General features: G+C 57.9%; 1 protein-coding gene across 2 annotated transcripts in view; it reads left to right on the top strand.

Annotated features, from left to right (window-relative positions):
- Positions 1–2,635: 2,635 nt before the first annotated feature.
- Positions 2,636–15,261, top strand: part of AACS (acetoacetyl-CoA synthetase) — a 52,250-nt gene continuing 39,624 nt past the window's right edge. Inside the window, exons 1-3 of one of the 2 annotated variants that reach the window (XM_043557312.1) lie at positions 2,636–2,944; positions 9,062–9,165; positions 10,795–10,915. In XM_043557312.1, coding sequence (XP_043413247.1) covers positions 2,812–2,944; positions 9,062–9,165; positions 10,795–10,915 — 358 coding nt within the window. In that variant the 5' untranslated portion in view covers positions 2,636–2,811. The remainder of the gene's footprint in view (positions 2,945–9,061; positions 9,166–10,794; positions 10,916–15,261) is intronic. The other variant, XM_043557311.1, reaches the window with a different exon arrangement.

The following is a 15,261-nucleotide window of genomic DNA, read 5'->3' as shown; positions in this document are numbered from 1 at the left end:
CTTCTAGCAATGTGCCCATTTTAAGTGGGAAGAACTTTCTTGAACCTCTTCTTTGTCCCCCTCTCTGATTTTGTCCAGAAGGATAAGGCACAGCAAGGTGAGGCCCGAAAAGGTACCTCCCGATGTTCGTATGTCTGGAAGAATGACAAAGGGGTGACAAGGCACTGGTCATTCTGGCTACACTTTACCTCTTCCTTGGGTTCCCCTACAGGTGCCGTGTCTGGTTGGGTGGGCCAGGCTGAAGGGATTAAGAATGAATCAAGTGGTTGGGGAGCCTGGGGGTGGGGTGGAGCTCAGTCGGTTGAGCGTCCGACCTCGGGTCAGGTCATGATCTCACAGTCCGTGAGTTCGAGCCCTGCGTCGGGCTCTGTGCTGACAGCTCGGAGCCTGGAGCCTGCTTCGGATTCTGTGTCCATCTCTCTGCCCCTCTCCTGCTCTCTCTCTCTCTCTAATTTAAAAAAAAAAAAAAGGAAAGGATGAATCAGGCAGCTGTCAGGTGTAAGAAATCCAGCCCTCTGCCTGCTCCGCGAGAATTGGCCAGTCCCCTGGTCAAACTCCGATTTGCCTGCCCCATGAAGGTGAGGGAGGTCTTCCATAGCAGAACCCTCTTGCCTAGCCCACGGCACACACCTGGCATTTCTGAATGACTGTTTCTTGAGCCACTACTATGGATCAGGCTCCGGGACCCCTGGGAACCCCGGGGAACCAGTGAAACAAAGATTTTGCTTCCGTGGGATTTGCATTCCAGTGTCAAAGGAAATCAACATGAATTATATGAATCCTTCAAAGATTAACCTCCTTCGGGGTCAAGATGAACTCACGCCTTCACAAAGGGGATAATGCAAAGAGCCAGAGCTGGCCCTACAACTTGGAGGTCAGGGGAGGTGGCTAGTCTGGAAGTCATGTTTATATAGCGAGCAGCCTGTTTTATTATTATTATTATTATTATTATTATTATTAAATGTTTATTTTTGAGAGAGACAGAGAGGGAGGGCGGGAGGGGCCGAGGGGGTGGGACAGAGGGTCTGAAGCAGGCTCCATGCTGACAGCACAGTACCTGATATGCCGGCTTAAAACCACGAACCGCGAGATCATGACCTGAGCCAAAGCCGACGCTTAACCGACCGAGCCACCCAGGCGCCCCCGCGCACCCTGTTTTAAATTAGAACCTATGTTTCTTTGCGGTGCTTGAGAGATGCAAGCTGTTTATGATTTAGTGGCGGGCTGCTTCATCAAACTGCAACACTGCAAAAAAATTGTGCCCGGGGGAGGCTGACTGGGTTGCTGCGAGAATAAATTACAAGGAGTGTGGTGAGGTCCCTCGCACCGTGCTAACCAGCATACAGGAAGGAGTCCAAGAAATAAACCTTCAAAATATGTCCCAGGTCCCATCTGTCTCTCCATTTCCACACCTGCCACCTGGCTCAGTCACCATCATCTGTTTCAGCATCATTCTAACTGGTTTCCTGCCTACATACTTGCTCCCTGAAGACTAGTCTCAGCTCAGCAGCCAGAGGCCTTCCTCTTACAGCTCCAGTCAACATGTCCCTCTTCTCAGTGGTCTCGTCTCGCCCGTGGTAAAAGCCAGGCCTCAGTGGTCCCCAGGAGCCACCTGTGCTGGCCCCTCTCCATTGACTTTGCTCCTACCCCAGATCTCTCAAGTCAAAGAAAAACACCGGGCACTTGAGTAGCTCTCTAACCCCACCCGGCACTCCTACCTCAGGGCCTTAGCACGTGCTGTCATCGCTGCCTGGAAACATTTCTCCCAGAGACTGAATAGCTCATTACTCCCGTCACCTGCTTCAAGTCAACGGTAGTGGTCACCTTTTCAAGGGGACCTTCCCTGACAACCCTATTTATTTATTTGTTTACTTGGAGACAGAGAGCGTGATTCGGGGAGGGGCAGAGGCAGAGAGGGAGACGGAGAGAATCCCAAGCAGGCTCCACGCTGCCAGCGCAGAGCCCCACGTGGGACTCGAACCCATGAAACCGCCAGATCATGACCTGAGCGGAACCAAGAGTCCGATGCTCAACCTACGGAGCCACCCAGGGATCCCCTGACAACCCCACTGAAGTAGAAACACTCCTCCACCAGTGCTCTCTAGCCTTCCCTGCTTTGTTTCTTTCCATAGTACTTAATACTTTGTATTATACGAATAACCGTATACTTATCATCTCGATGACACTCATCGGTACACTATGTGTTCTACCGTATACAGTGTGTTATGTATGACGTAATGTGATATATTCCCCCCCACTTCTGTTGACACAGGGCAGGAATTTTGCTCCATTCGCTGCTGTAACGGCAAAGCCCCGCTCTGTGCCTGGTGCCCAGCAGGCCCTCGGTCAATATCTGCAGGAGGAACAAATCAATAGCGACCGAAGGAACACAGAACGAACCAGCGGCCCGCGACCTCTGCCCTCCCGCGCGGCTTTAACCCCTTCCCGCCGCAGGTGAGGACTAGGAGCCCGGGGGCAACGCGCCTGCGCAGCCCCACCCACAGCACGAGCGGGTTCCAGACCCGGAGGCCGCTGGGCGTGGCGGCGAGTACTCCTTTGCGAGGCTCGGCGCCCGCGGAGGGTTACACGCGGGGGGGCGTGGCCTGCGAGGGGCGGGACCTCCGGGGGGCGGGGCCGGCCGGGGATCCCGCAGGCGGCGGCCGCGCCGCGCTCAGTCGCGCCGCGCTCGCAGTCCTCGCCGCCGCCCGGCAGCTGCCCTCCGACCCCGCCGCCGCGCCTGCAGACCCCCGGCCCGGTCCCAGTGCCGCTCCGCGTCCCCGTGCCCGTCCCCGCGCAGCCCCCGCCGCAGCCATGTCCAAGCAGCCGCGAGCCGGCGGGGAGGAGATCCTGGAGTGCCAGGTGATGTGGGAGCCTGACGGCAAGAAGAACACGCAGATGGACCGCTTCCGGGCGGCCGTGGGCGCTGCCTGCGGCCTGGCGCTGGGTGAGTGCGGGCGCGCGGCCCGGGGGCTCCCCGGCCACCCCGTCCCCGGGGCCAGGGCCCTCCAGAAACCCGGCTCCCCCTCGGAGAGGGGCCCGCTCCTGGGGACCGGGGCGCCCCCTTCTCCCGGGCGTTGCTGGCAGGGCCCCCCTAGCTGTTGGAGTGGTCTCCTGATTTCCAGTCTCCTTCTTGGGGGGCTTGGAGGAGCCCCTGGAAGTGGGGGCCCCCTTTCCGGGGGGGGTGGGACTCCTGACTGTGGCAGCTGCGTCCCTGGGAGGGTCCCCCAGCCCCCCAGCCTTGGAACCTGGGGGCACTGAGAGATCCCTTGTTAGGCCAGGCGCTCCCTGGGGTCTTGCACTCTGGCCTGGTGGGGTGGGGGGACTTCCTTCCAGACGTAAGATGTAGGGTCTTTCTGACTTGTGGCTCTTCTCCTGGGTGTGTGGGGGTCACTCACCAGCCAGTAGCACCTGCTGTCTCGTCCTAACCCCCCCGACCCCCCCTTACTAAAGGGCCAGTGTGGCTGGCATTCAGGCTCCTGGGAGAAAGATGGTCAGGTAGGAACCTTTGGGGTTAGGGCAGGACTCCTTCTCCGCCTGTTGGCATTCCCAGGCCCCAGCAGAACCCAGTCCCAGGCGTGCCATCCAGGCACCACCCCGGCTCTCAGAAACCACCTGGCTGGGTTTGGGCTGGGCACACCAGGCCCTTTTTCTGGGTCAAGAAGCACTCTGGCCTGGGCCTCCCTGCAGCTCAGCTGACTTCTGAGGCTCCTGTGTTTTTGCTGGTGGCATCACATCCATGTTCTCAGTCCTTGCCACAGGCACGGAGACCTGCTCTGCCTAGGGGAGTCGCTGCCTCCTTACGTGCCCCCCTTTTCCTGGGGCCCTTGTTCCCTCTGCCCTGAACGTTGGCTGGCTTTCCTGCTTCCTGCGTTTCCTCCCTCCTCCCTTCGGTGCACCCCGCTTGCTTTCCCGGAGCACAGGTCTGACTTTTCACTCCTTGGCTGCGAGTTCACAACGGCCCCTTGTTGACCATGGAATCGCACACAGGGCCACCTGGCGGCTTCGCGTTCCCCACAGCGCGATGGGTGTCATAGCTTCTGCCGAGCCCCTGTCCTTGGCAGGCCCAGCCCTGTCGCGCCCCTGTCTCCTGCACACTGGACAGGGAGCACCTTGGAGGCAGATGTGGCTTATTCCTCCGGGGCCTTGCAGGGCGTAGTTGGTAAGTGACCGTGTGTCGGGCTGGGGGCGAACAGATGAGGCTCCAAAGAACTGGGGGTGGGACATCGTTCTTGTTCTCGCCTCGATCCCGTCTGCGTCTCCTCTGCCAGCAGTAACAACCTCTCCCGTGGCGAGCCAGCCCTGCCACTCTAGGAGACCGCCGCACACGGGTTGTGCGTGGGTGAGACCCATCTAACCTGACGACCTGGATTCTGAACTGGCTCCGCCATTTACTGGCTGCGTGATTAGGAGAAAATTAACCTGATCTTCGCAAGCCTCTTTACAGACTTTCCCCACCTGTAGAATGGGCACGATGAGAGGGCCGGCGTCCGTGGGTCGTGGTGCGAGGGTGACAGGAGGTGATCCGGCCCAGCAGTCACTTGCACCTGGCCTGCGGGTTGCTGTGTAAATACCACCGGGCACTGGCAGCTCCCAGTTGGCCTGCTCAGGGCTGCGGGGGGGGGGGGGGGGGGGGGGGGGGGGAGGGGGGGGAGGGGGGTGCCCGGGGCCAGATTGGCGCTGTGGACTTAGGACTTCACTTGGACGGCTCACACACTGGGAGACACACAGGAAAAGCGAAATTTCCATCTTCTTCTGAAAACCTAAAGGCCTGTGTTGCTGGGCCTGTATCCCCACGTGGTGGCAGTGAGCTGGCCCCGGGGGGGGTCCCTCTCTTGGTCTGGGGGTGGTTTAGAGCTTGGCGTCTGTATTTGTGTCCTCTTCTGCTCCTGATGGCTAAGCCAGCCTGCTCTTCTCGCCTTTCCAGAGGCCTGGCCCTGGACTTCTGGGCTTTAAGATTCGTCTCAGATGTTTCCTCCTCTTTGATTACTGTCCTCGAATATTTTCTCCTTCTCCGCTCTCCAGGCGCGTGTAATTTGGACTTTCATCCTGCCTCGCTTTTTCATTAACTTGTGAGCATTCTGATCGCTTGAAAGACTATAGCCTTGGATTTGTATCTTCTGCGCCCCCAGGGTTTTCCGTGTGGCTGGCACGCGGTGTTGAGCAGAGTGCTGTGCCCACGTGTGCAGCGAGAGCAAGGGACACATCCTCACGGGTGGCTGCAGCTGTGCTCGTCCCCGAGGAGGGATGGGCGGGAGGGCGGCCTTCTCCAGCCCGGCGCCTCTCCACGAGCCCAGCCCAGGGCTGGCGTGAGGTTGGGCGGGGCCTTGGCGGGGTCCCGTATTCCTTCCGACTCCCAGGGCCTCGGTCGGTTGGTTCCTGTGACTGCTCCCAGCCGACCTCACCCGAGGACTCCGCACACGTCCGCGTGGACCTCGGGGCGGGGGGGGGGCGGGGGCGGTTGTAGCCGTCCTGTGGACAGCGTGTGAGAGACCCCAGGAGACACGCCGCGGGTACCGGCCCTCCGTAACCAGGGGAGCGACACCCGCTTTCAAGTGCGCGCTCCTTCGGTGGACCGTGCCGAGTGCCTTTCTGTGTGCCGCAGGCCGCAAGTCACGGCAGCCTTCGGGCGGCTGGGATGGCCTTTGCCCGCAAATGGAAGGCTTGGTCCCGGCTCTCAAACCACTCACGGGCGGCTGGGGGAGAGAGCTCGTGCAGAACGGGCTTGCCAAGGGAGCGTCAGAGTAGGGACAGCCGGCTGTCGGCTCCCGAGCGGTTCCCTGGGTGCTGGGCTGTCCGATGGATCATGAGCGGAGACTCGGAGGTGCAGGCTGGTCCGGGTTCTCCTGGGTGGACGGGAAGAGGGGGTGGCTTTCAGAGCCGATGCCTACGCAGGGAAGGGTGGTAGTCGGCTCTCAGTGGGCATGCATCCCCTGACCTAACCCGTGGAGCCCTGGCCTGGCGGGTGCTGGTACCCATTTCCCAGGTGGGCAAACACAGGTCTTGGTCGGGATGCTGCAGCCGTGAGTGGCGGGCCTGTTGTCTGTTTCCAGAGTCATGACCGTCTGCCGGGTGACGTTGCCTCTCGTGTGGGTGAGGGCGGGGGGTGGGGGTGGGGGGGACAGCTGTCACCGGGCTCTGTAGCTGCTTGTTGCTATGTGGCGTGACGGTGCCTTAGGTTAGGGCCCCAGGAGAGCCAGGCAGGAGCTGCAGTGGCTGTTAGGACCCAGTCTCAGAAGTCACCCTTGGTCATTTGCATAATATCCTGTTGGTGACACAGGCCCCTGCCCCGTGTGGGGCGGGGACAGCATGGGGATGTGAGTGCCGGAGGCGGGAGCCCCTGGCTGGCCACAGCCGGCCGTTCTCGTTTCTCAGGAGAAGGCGCAAACCCCGCATTTCGTTTGAAAACTGGGAGTTTAGTACGTTGGCAGCTAGTTCGGGCTCTTTGTGAACGTCGTGCAGACTGAACCAGACGTGCCCGTGGTAGGCGATCTGGGCCTCGGGAGCGCAGGCTGCGAGCGGGGCGTGGGTAGAAGCCACAGGGCCCGGCCCGGCTGACGACTCGTCCCTCAGGACTTGCCTGGGTCGTCCACGTGGACGAGCTCCCCCCCAGAGGCACGCGTCCCCCTGCTGTCCTCTGGGGCCCTCGTCACGTTAAGGTGCTGTCGAGACCACTCGTCCCTCGCATCGGCAGGCGGGTGGCATCTTCCTCCCTCCGGGTGCTGCCAGAGCCTCGCTTTCCGACGGGCTCGCTTTCGGTGCAGGCCCCGGGGTCGGGCCTCCGTCCGTCTCTTGTGTCGGCCTGGGGGAGCTCTCGGAGCTGGGAGCCTCGGCCACTGGTGAGGGCTGGCGTGACATCGAACAGAAAGGCCCGGGAGGAGACGGAACCGGGGGCCCCGCGGACTAGCCCAGCCTCCCCGCTGTGGGCAGGCGGGGGCTCCCTCTGCCAGAACCGCCCTGGGCCCGCGCTGCCCTCCTCCTGGTCCGCGAGCCCGGCGTCTCCTACTCGTGAACGCGTCCCTGTGCTGGCATGGCCCTGTCCCGACGTCCTGGCCCGTCCCATGCTGCCGGGTAGCCTGGCGCGTGTCCTGCTCCCGCGAGGTGACGGGCAGGGACGACGATGGCTGGCGCACCAGGTCCTTTCCCTTTGCCAAGCTGTGGTCTCTCAGTGCTTTGTGTGTTTTGACTCGTTCGGTCTTCACGGTGACCGTGGCAAGTCACGGAGGACGACTTACGGAGGAGACGCTGAGGCCCAGAGAGGGTTGTTTACTTGTCTGAGCTCACGTGGAAAGCGGCAGGACCTGGACCCGGATGGTCGCGCTCTGGAGCCTGTGGCTCGAAGCCAGGCTCTGTTGGTCCTCGGGGGTCATTGCTGTTATCCCCATCTTGCAGGTGAGAGTGCCGAGGCTCAGAGAGGTGGCACAGCTTGCCCAGGGTCCCTGTGCAGTAAGTGGCAGGGCCGAGACTCGAACGCAGCCATCCAGCCCAGCCCGGAGCGCAGGGTTAACTCCCCACTGTCACGGGAGGATCCGTGCTCTTCTCCAGTCAATTTCCAGGTGACCTATAAGGACGCTGAGTCCAGAGAGGCACAGTGGCCTACCTCAGGTCCCCAAGCCCGGTCTCCAGAGTCAGGGCCGGCCCCAGAGTTCCAGACACGCCGTCCCTGGTGTTTTCCCCCCCGCATGCCTGGTTGACCTGGTCTGTGGCCCCCGGCTTGAGTCGACGGGGCGGGACTGGAGGGCAGGCCTCCCGGGGCTTGGAGGCAGGGGGTGGGGGGGGGGGGGAAAGCCTCACTGCCACGAACCCGAACTGCTCTAAAGCCCCTGTTCCCTGCTTGCTGTGCGGCCTCTGTGCTGACTCTCCCCTCCTCGTCCGGGGGATCCTTCTCCACTCCGCCGCAGAGGGGACGCTGTACCCCTCGCTCCCTGCTCTTCGCCTCGGCTCTGGGCTTCCCCCCGGCATCCCCAGCCTGCCCTTGCTGCCAGGGCCGCCCCCGCCTCCCGCAGCCTGCCCGGCTCTCGGACACGTCTCTTCCTCCCGCTCCAGAGTCCCGCGTGCCCGAGGACAGTTCTGGACGCCTCAGGGGGAAGGGGCATTGCCGACGGGCAGGGATCATCGTGTCCCCCCCTCCGTGCCCCCCAGGACTGGGAGCAGTGAAGACCGTTAGGCCTTGCTGGCACTGAGGGAATTCAGCCCGGCCATTGCCTTATGCCCCGTTTCCCTCTTCCTGACACCTGCTGGGCACCTTTCTGCCCGTCTGTCCCAGGAGCAGCAGCATGGGAACATGTAGCTTGCTGGGAATACGTGGAGATTGAAAACGCCCAGTGAGGGCAAGGGACTTGCCCAGGGACTCAGGATCAGAACCTGGTGTGAAGAACCTGCTTCCGTTTGCGTAGAGAAGAGAGAGGGGGATGTGTCTACTCACGTACGGAGTCTCTGTTAAGACGCACACGCTTTGCCCGTTCCAAAGTCTGAGTCACCTCCCCCCACCCCCAACACTGTTACCCGCATGCGAGGTCATCACCGAGCTTCTGGTTGCATTTCTGGGACCTCGAATCTGTCGGATGGGGCTTTCCTCATTTCGTGTGATATAATAGCAGGCCTAACGTAGCTCCGACTACGTCCAAGGCCCCGTTCCAGCATCTCGTGCCTGTGTTCGTTTGAGTTCTCCCAACAGCCCCACGAAGAGGGGGTGCTGTGAACCATCTCCACTTGACAGATGGGGACACCGAGATACGGCGTGCTCAAGTAGCTTCCACAGGGTCGCACGGCTAGTACGTGGCCAAGGCGGGATGTGAAGTCAGGCCTTCTGGCTCTGGAGCCCATGTTCTTAGGCACTGCCAGTCAGGGTATGAAGTCACTGCCTCATGCTTTTGTTCGTGTTAGGGGCCAGCGGTGGTAGGTTCGCTCTGGTAAAAGTTAGGATATGCCATCGCCCCCAGACCGTTTCCCATCAGATGCCTCTGAGAAACCTGTGACTCCTTAGGCGTGGCCATCTCCTTACTGAACTGCTAAGGCTTTCGAAGCATTACTTGAGCTGTGTGCTGTTTTCTTTTCTTTCTAGAAAATTACAATGACTTATACCACTGGTCGGTTGAATCCTATTCAGACTTCTGGGCCAAGTTCTGGAAATTCAGTGGGGTCATCTTCTCCCGCATGTATGATGAGGTGAGTCGAGACTTTGCACACACATTGTCTTCTTACGGTTGTGGGTCCAAAATGAAGTGTTTGTTTTTGGGGACACCGAGTCCTATCTTCTTTCCAAGCCTCACACCAACGGGGAGAAAATCATTGTTCTGGAGAGTTGGCAGAAAGTTGGGTTGAGGTCACAGATTCCACGGAGAGCATGCCTTCTAGACTCCGTGATGCATGGACCCCAGGCCCCGTCCTGGGAACGCGGGCGACCCTACGTGGCAGGACATCGTTTCATTTTTATTTTATTAAAAAATTTTTAATCGTGGTAAGATACACGCCACAAAATTTACCACCTTCACCATTTTAGTGCCCAGTTCAGTGGTGCTATTAAATCTATTTACGCTGTCGTGTTTGAAACCGCCAGGAGGTTTATCGTTTCTTAAGCCTGGAGTTTAGGGACCTTTACGACTCCTTATGCTGTCAGTCAGTGACTATCTGGGGAAAGGGGGTCTCCTGTTACTCAAAGTGTAATTTATTGGGTTTGATGGTGGGGTGAACCATCCTGAAAGATTCATCTGTCGGCACCTGGGGAGGAAAGTCGAGGTTCGAGCCCTTCGAGGAAGGAGGTGAGGGACCTGGGTCGGGGAAATTGTGGGAGGGGCAGGCGCGTGCCATCGCCATCTCCTGGTTTTCCGTGTGTCTGGTCAGAGCCTGGGACATTCGGCAGGTGCCACATCTGTCTTATTCCCTTTTTGTCAGCGGCTCTCATAAAGTAGGTGCTTCATAAGTATTTGTTGAAAGAGTACGTTACTGGGGATGGTGCTTTCCCTTTGGCATTAATTTCTTAAAAAAAATTTTTTTTTTTAATGTTTATTTATTTTTGAGGGAGACAGAGTGCAAGCAGGGGAGGGGCAGAGAGAGAGGGAGACGCAGAATCCGAAGCAGGCTCCAGGCTCCGAGCCGTCAGCACAGAGCCCGACGCGGGGCTCAAACTCACAAGCCGTGAGACCATGACCTGAGCCGAAGTCGGACGCTTAACCCCACTGTCCCTCTTTTTTTTCAAACTTTATTGAGGAATAAACAATGAAACTGTATATATTTAAAGCATCTAGCGTGATGATTTGCTGTAGGGATACATTGTGGAAATTAACACGCCCACCATCTCGCCTGCTTTCTCTTTGTGGTGAGGACACTTAAGATTACCTCTCCTAGCGGCGCCTGGGTGGCTCAGTCGGTTGGACGGCCGACTTCGGCTCAGGTCATGATCTCGCGGTCCGTGAGTTCGAGCCCCGCGTCGGGCTCTGGGCTGATGGCTCAGAGCCTGGAGCCTGTTTCCAATTCTGTGTCTCCCTCTCTCTGACCCTCCCCCGTTCATGCTCTGCCTCTCTCTGTCTCAAAAATAAATAAACGTTAAAAAAAAAAAATTAAAAAAAAAAAAAAAAGATTACCTCTCTTGGCAACTTTGGTGTGTAACTTCTTCCCGATTACCTAGAGGGCGCTGATCTCTTTTCAGTTTCAAGCCTGTAGGCCAGTTCGGTGTTCAGTCTACGAAACGATTCGATGATGCTTTGGGCCGGGTTAGCGGGCTTCCTGGGAAGCAGAGTGTCTTTTGTTTACTCCCGTGTGGATCTCATTGTGCGCGTTTGCCGTCATCTCCTGTAGGTTGTGGACACCTCAAAAGGGATCGCGGACGTCCCTGAGTGGTTCAGAGGCAGCCGGCTAAACTATGCGGAAAACCTCCTGCGCCATGAGGAGAATGACAAAGTCGCCCTCTATGCCGCGAGTGAGTCCCGACCGCGACTTGGGTTTTCCTCTTGTATTTATTTACTTATTTTAACCTATTTTATTTTTATTTTTATTTTTATTTTTTTTCCCAATATGTGAAGTTGATTGTCAAATTGGTTTCCAGGACTTTCCTCCTTTAGTGTCCTCGGGGCCACCCACCCAGAGGGCCGTGTGGTCAGAGACGCTCCGAAACGTTCACAGGCTGCAGCGTGTGTCTCCAGACAGTGTCTTGGCCCCTGTTCTCCTCCTCCCTTTTTTATTGTGGCAAAAAAATGCGAACGTTAAGTGTACCATCTTAACCATTTTTAAAAAAGGATTCAGATTTATTTATTCGTTTTGAGCTAGAGAGCAGGGGAGGGGCAGAGAGAGAGCGAGAGAGAGTCCTAACTCAAAGTCCAGCCAGGTAGTCAGGTGTGATGGGATTTCCTTCTTCTTTACGGCTGCATAATATTTCCTTGTAGGGATGCCTCACATTTTGTTTGTCCATTGCTCTGTGAGTGGGCCCTTGGGGTGCTCCCACGTCCTGGCTGTCGGGAGGAAGGCTACAATGAACATGGGTGTGCAAATAGCTAACTGAGGTCCCGCTTTGGATTCTCTTGGATATACATCCAGAAGTGGATCATGTGGTGATTCGGTGTTTAATTTTCTTTTTTTTTTTTAATTAAAAACATTTTTTTAAATCCTTATTTATTTTTGAGAAAGAGTGAGAGAGACAGAGTATGAGCGGGGGAGGGGCAGAGAGAGAGGGAGACGCAGAATCCGAAGTAGGCTCCGGGCTCCGAGCTGTCAGCACAGAGCCCGACGCGGGGCTCGAACTCACAGACTGTGAGACCATGACCTGAGCTGAAGTCGGACGCCCAACTGACTGAGCCACCCAGGTGCCCCACTAGGGGTTTTCTTAGTAAGGAGACACTGTGGTTAGTCTTCTAATTAATTGGGTTTTTGGTAAATCTGAATTTTGGTAAAAAGTGACATTGAATTATGTGCTGTTGGTAGGGTTTGAGGTGTTTTACATAGCGAATTTTCCAGGTGACTACATTTGTCTCCTTTGAGTAATTAAGCTTTATTTACCCATTTTATTTATTTTTTAAAGTCTATTTATCTTGAGAGAAAGAGAGCGTACTCATGGGGGCGAGAGAGAGTCCCAAAGCCTAGTGCGGGGCTCGAACCCACCAGCCATCAGGGCCTGAGCTGAAATCAAGGGGGTCAGACGCTTAACTGACTGAGCCCCCCGGACGCCCCTTATTTACCCATTTTCCACACGTGTGCTGCCGTGTCGTGAGGAAATAGGGCTTCAGCAGAGACTGAACGTCATTGGCCCTTTGGTGTTCGTGACTCACGGCTTCGGTTTCGAGACGGCAGCAAAACCCGATGCTCTCGAGCTGTCCCTGTGTGGGGGACGCTCGGCCCATGCCTTGGGGGTGGGGGGGGCCCGGAGAGCTGTGCCCTCTGCCACCACCTGCCCCAGCCTCGTGTCCTGCTGCCTGCTCTCAGTCCCTGCGGATGCCAGTGCCCTGGCCTGTAGCAGCGTTCCTTGTTTGTAGTCAGCGGTGGTGCCCAAAGTCAGATAACCGTGCTCTGTCCGCTGTTTCAGTGCCCGAAGTAGGGGTGGGTGAGGTCTAGTGGCTGTGCGACCTTGGGCCAGCCTCTCAACGTGCCTGGGTCTGTTTCTGCCTCTGTCACGTGGAGAGGCTGATAGTACCGCCTTCAGGAATATCGTAGGGTTGAAGCGAGCGAACACGGATGCGTAGGCGTACGGCAGACCTTGCCACGGGAAGCGTGAGTGGCTCTCAGTTGAGGTTGTACCTCTGAAATCCCCCCCAGCGTGGCTTTAAAATCCTGGCTGTCCAGGGGCACCTGGGTGGTTTAGTCGGTTAAGCGTCCGACTTCGGCTTTGACTCACGGTCTGTGGGTTCGAGCCCCGCGTCGGGCTCTGCGCTGACAGCTGGGAGCCCAGAGCCTGCTTCGGATTCTGCATCTCTCTCTCTCTCTCTCTCTCTCTCTCTCTCTCTGCCCCTCCCCCGCTTGCACTCTGTCTCTCAACAATTAAATAAATGAAAAAAAAATTAAAAAAAAAAAAAGTAGAATCCTGGCTGTTCCGTTCCTCCTGTGGCTTCTTAAGCACATCTTCCAGGGATGGTACCCAGGCTTCCATATGACTTTAAACCCCACGGTCGCTTCTGATGCACATTGTCGGATAAGAACCACAGAGCCTTGTCTTTATGTCGTCTTCGGGCTGTGCCTTTTACTCTGCTCCCTGCCCAGCCCGGGTGCACTTTGGGCCGAGTGCATAGTGGCCTCGGGGAAGCTACACCAGGCCTGGCATCTCTCCCTTCGTCTTTCAGGAGGTGTTTGCGTGTCCATCCGTTCATTCTCTCGCTTGTTCTCACCTCGGTCTCAAATGTCTCCTCAGCGCAAGGTGCTGCGGACGTGGTGTTGAACAGGATGGACAGGGTCCCCTGCTTTCGAGGGGCTGACTTTCTGGTGAGGCAAACAAGGAATAAAAGACGTATAGGCGATCCCTGACTGAGGACGGTTCCCCTTGATAATGTCCGACTTCGCGACGGGGTGGAAGCAGTGTACCTTCAGCAGGAATCGTGCGTGGAATATTGCCTTCGCCGCGTCCCGGGCCAGCCATCTGTGTCCCCGTCCTCTCTCGCGATGCTGGGCAGTGGCCGCAGCTCCCGGACCGCTGCCTGCACCCACGCGGCTGTCCCGTTTGTCACTTGCGGTACGGGATTCAATTACACGCGACCGTCAACACCTCGTTATAAAACAGGCTTTGCTTTGTGGTGGGTGACTGTGGCCACCCGGAGGCTCCCGTCCGTGTTCGGAGCACGTCTAAGGCGGGCCGGGCCAGGCTGCGGTGTTCCCTAGGGTAGGCGTGTGTTGGACGCAGGCGGGCTCTGACAGAAAGCGGCCCGCCGAGTCCTCGCTTTGTACAAGGAATGAGGGAGGGGGGCGCCTGGGTGGCTCAGTTGGTTAAACATCTGACTTCAGCTCAGGTCACGGTCTCGCAGTCCGTGAGTTCGAGCCCCGCGTCAGGCTCTGGGCTGACGGCTCAGAGCCTGGAGCCTGCTTCCGATTCTGTGTCTCCCTCTCTCTCTGCCCCTCCCCCTCTCTGACCTCCCCCTGGGCCCCTTACCCTCGAGGGGAAACAGGATGTCCGTAGTGAGCCACTCGTGCGATGCGTCACCGCAGAACGCCACAGGGTTGCTGGGGGCGCTCGGTGCCGAGGGCAGCGGAGGCTGGGGGAGAGGTCCTTCCTCAGGCGGGACACGAGCCACGCGAGGCATCCCCGCCCTCACCCTCACGCCGCACGCGTTGTGGCGTTGAGCTGTGCACGGCGTTGTCAGCCACCAGCCCTGTCTGAGTCCGTCCGCCCTGTCACCCCGAAGGAACCCCCGACCCAGCCCCTGGCACCCTTCGCTCTCTCCGGTCTCCACGGGTTTGCCCGTCTGGACGCTTCGCGGAGGCGGGGGTCACACACGGCGTGGCCTTTCGGGTCTGGCCTCTCCCTCGGCCTCGAGGTTTCAAAGCCCATCCTCGCTGCGGCTGGCATCAGCGACCCTTTCTCTGTCCCAGGAACGTTCCACCGAGCGGAGACTTCGCGTCCTGTGTGTCCTAAGAGACCCTTCGAGGGCCGTCCTGCCCCGGGTGCCGGGGTCCCTTTGTAAACACCGCTCAGCGCCTCTTACGAGCCTGAAGCCTGAGGAGTGGGAACCCTGGGCCTCTCCCTCATCTTCTTTTCCTGCTCTCGTTGGATGTGTCTGTATTTTGACCCAAGGTCTCGGGCACTGCACGAGGTCCTGGTTTCCCCCTCTGGAAAGCGGGAAAGGTCAGACGTGAATCTTTTGGAAAAACAGAACCGAAGACCAGTAAAAGTGGTGAAACACGCCAGTCTTCTGGGTGGCTGGGTTTGGACTGAACTGGCCGTGCACGTTCGTTCACTCTCTCTTCCCAGCAACCCCCCCCGCCCCGCCCCTCTCGTGTGCACTGGCTGAACCCAGCCCCTTTTTCCTTAAGCCTAGCTCCATGTTGAGGTGGGTTAGGGAGGCATGGTTGTAATTTTGGGTGTGCTGTGTCCGTTTCACCCTCTCCCTCCACACCCCCTCTCCTGCCCATCCCTTCCCTGTAAATATGTGAACGTCTTCCATTAAGGAGCTCCCTCTTGTATTTGCGGGGCAAACAAATGCCCTCAAGCCAGGGATCGTATTTAGTTTATAAATAGGGTACCTTTGTTTTTTTTTAAGTTTATTTATTTATCTTGAGAGAGAGAGACAGAGAGAGAGCGCATTCGCGGGAGGGAGGGGCAGAGAGAGGGAGAGAATCCCCAGCAGGCTC

The sequence above is a fragment of the Prionailurus bengalensis genome, chromosome D3 (assembly GCF_016509475.1).
Source record: "Prionailurus bengalensis isolate Pbe53 chromosome D3, Fcat_Pben_1.1_paternal_pri, whole genome shotgun sequence".
In the NCBI taxonomy this organism is placed as follows: Eukaryota; Metazoa; Chordata; class Mammalia; order Carnivora; family Felidae; genus Prionailurus; species Prionailurus bengalensis.
The sequence above is the reverse complement of the archived record's forward strand: the minus strand, read 5'-3'. Positions and strand labels throughout refer to the sequence as shown.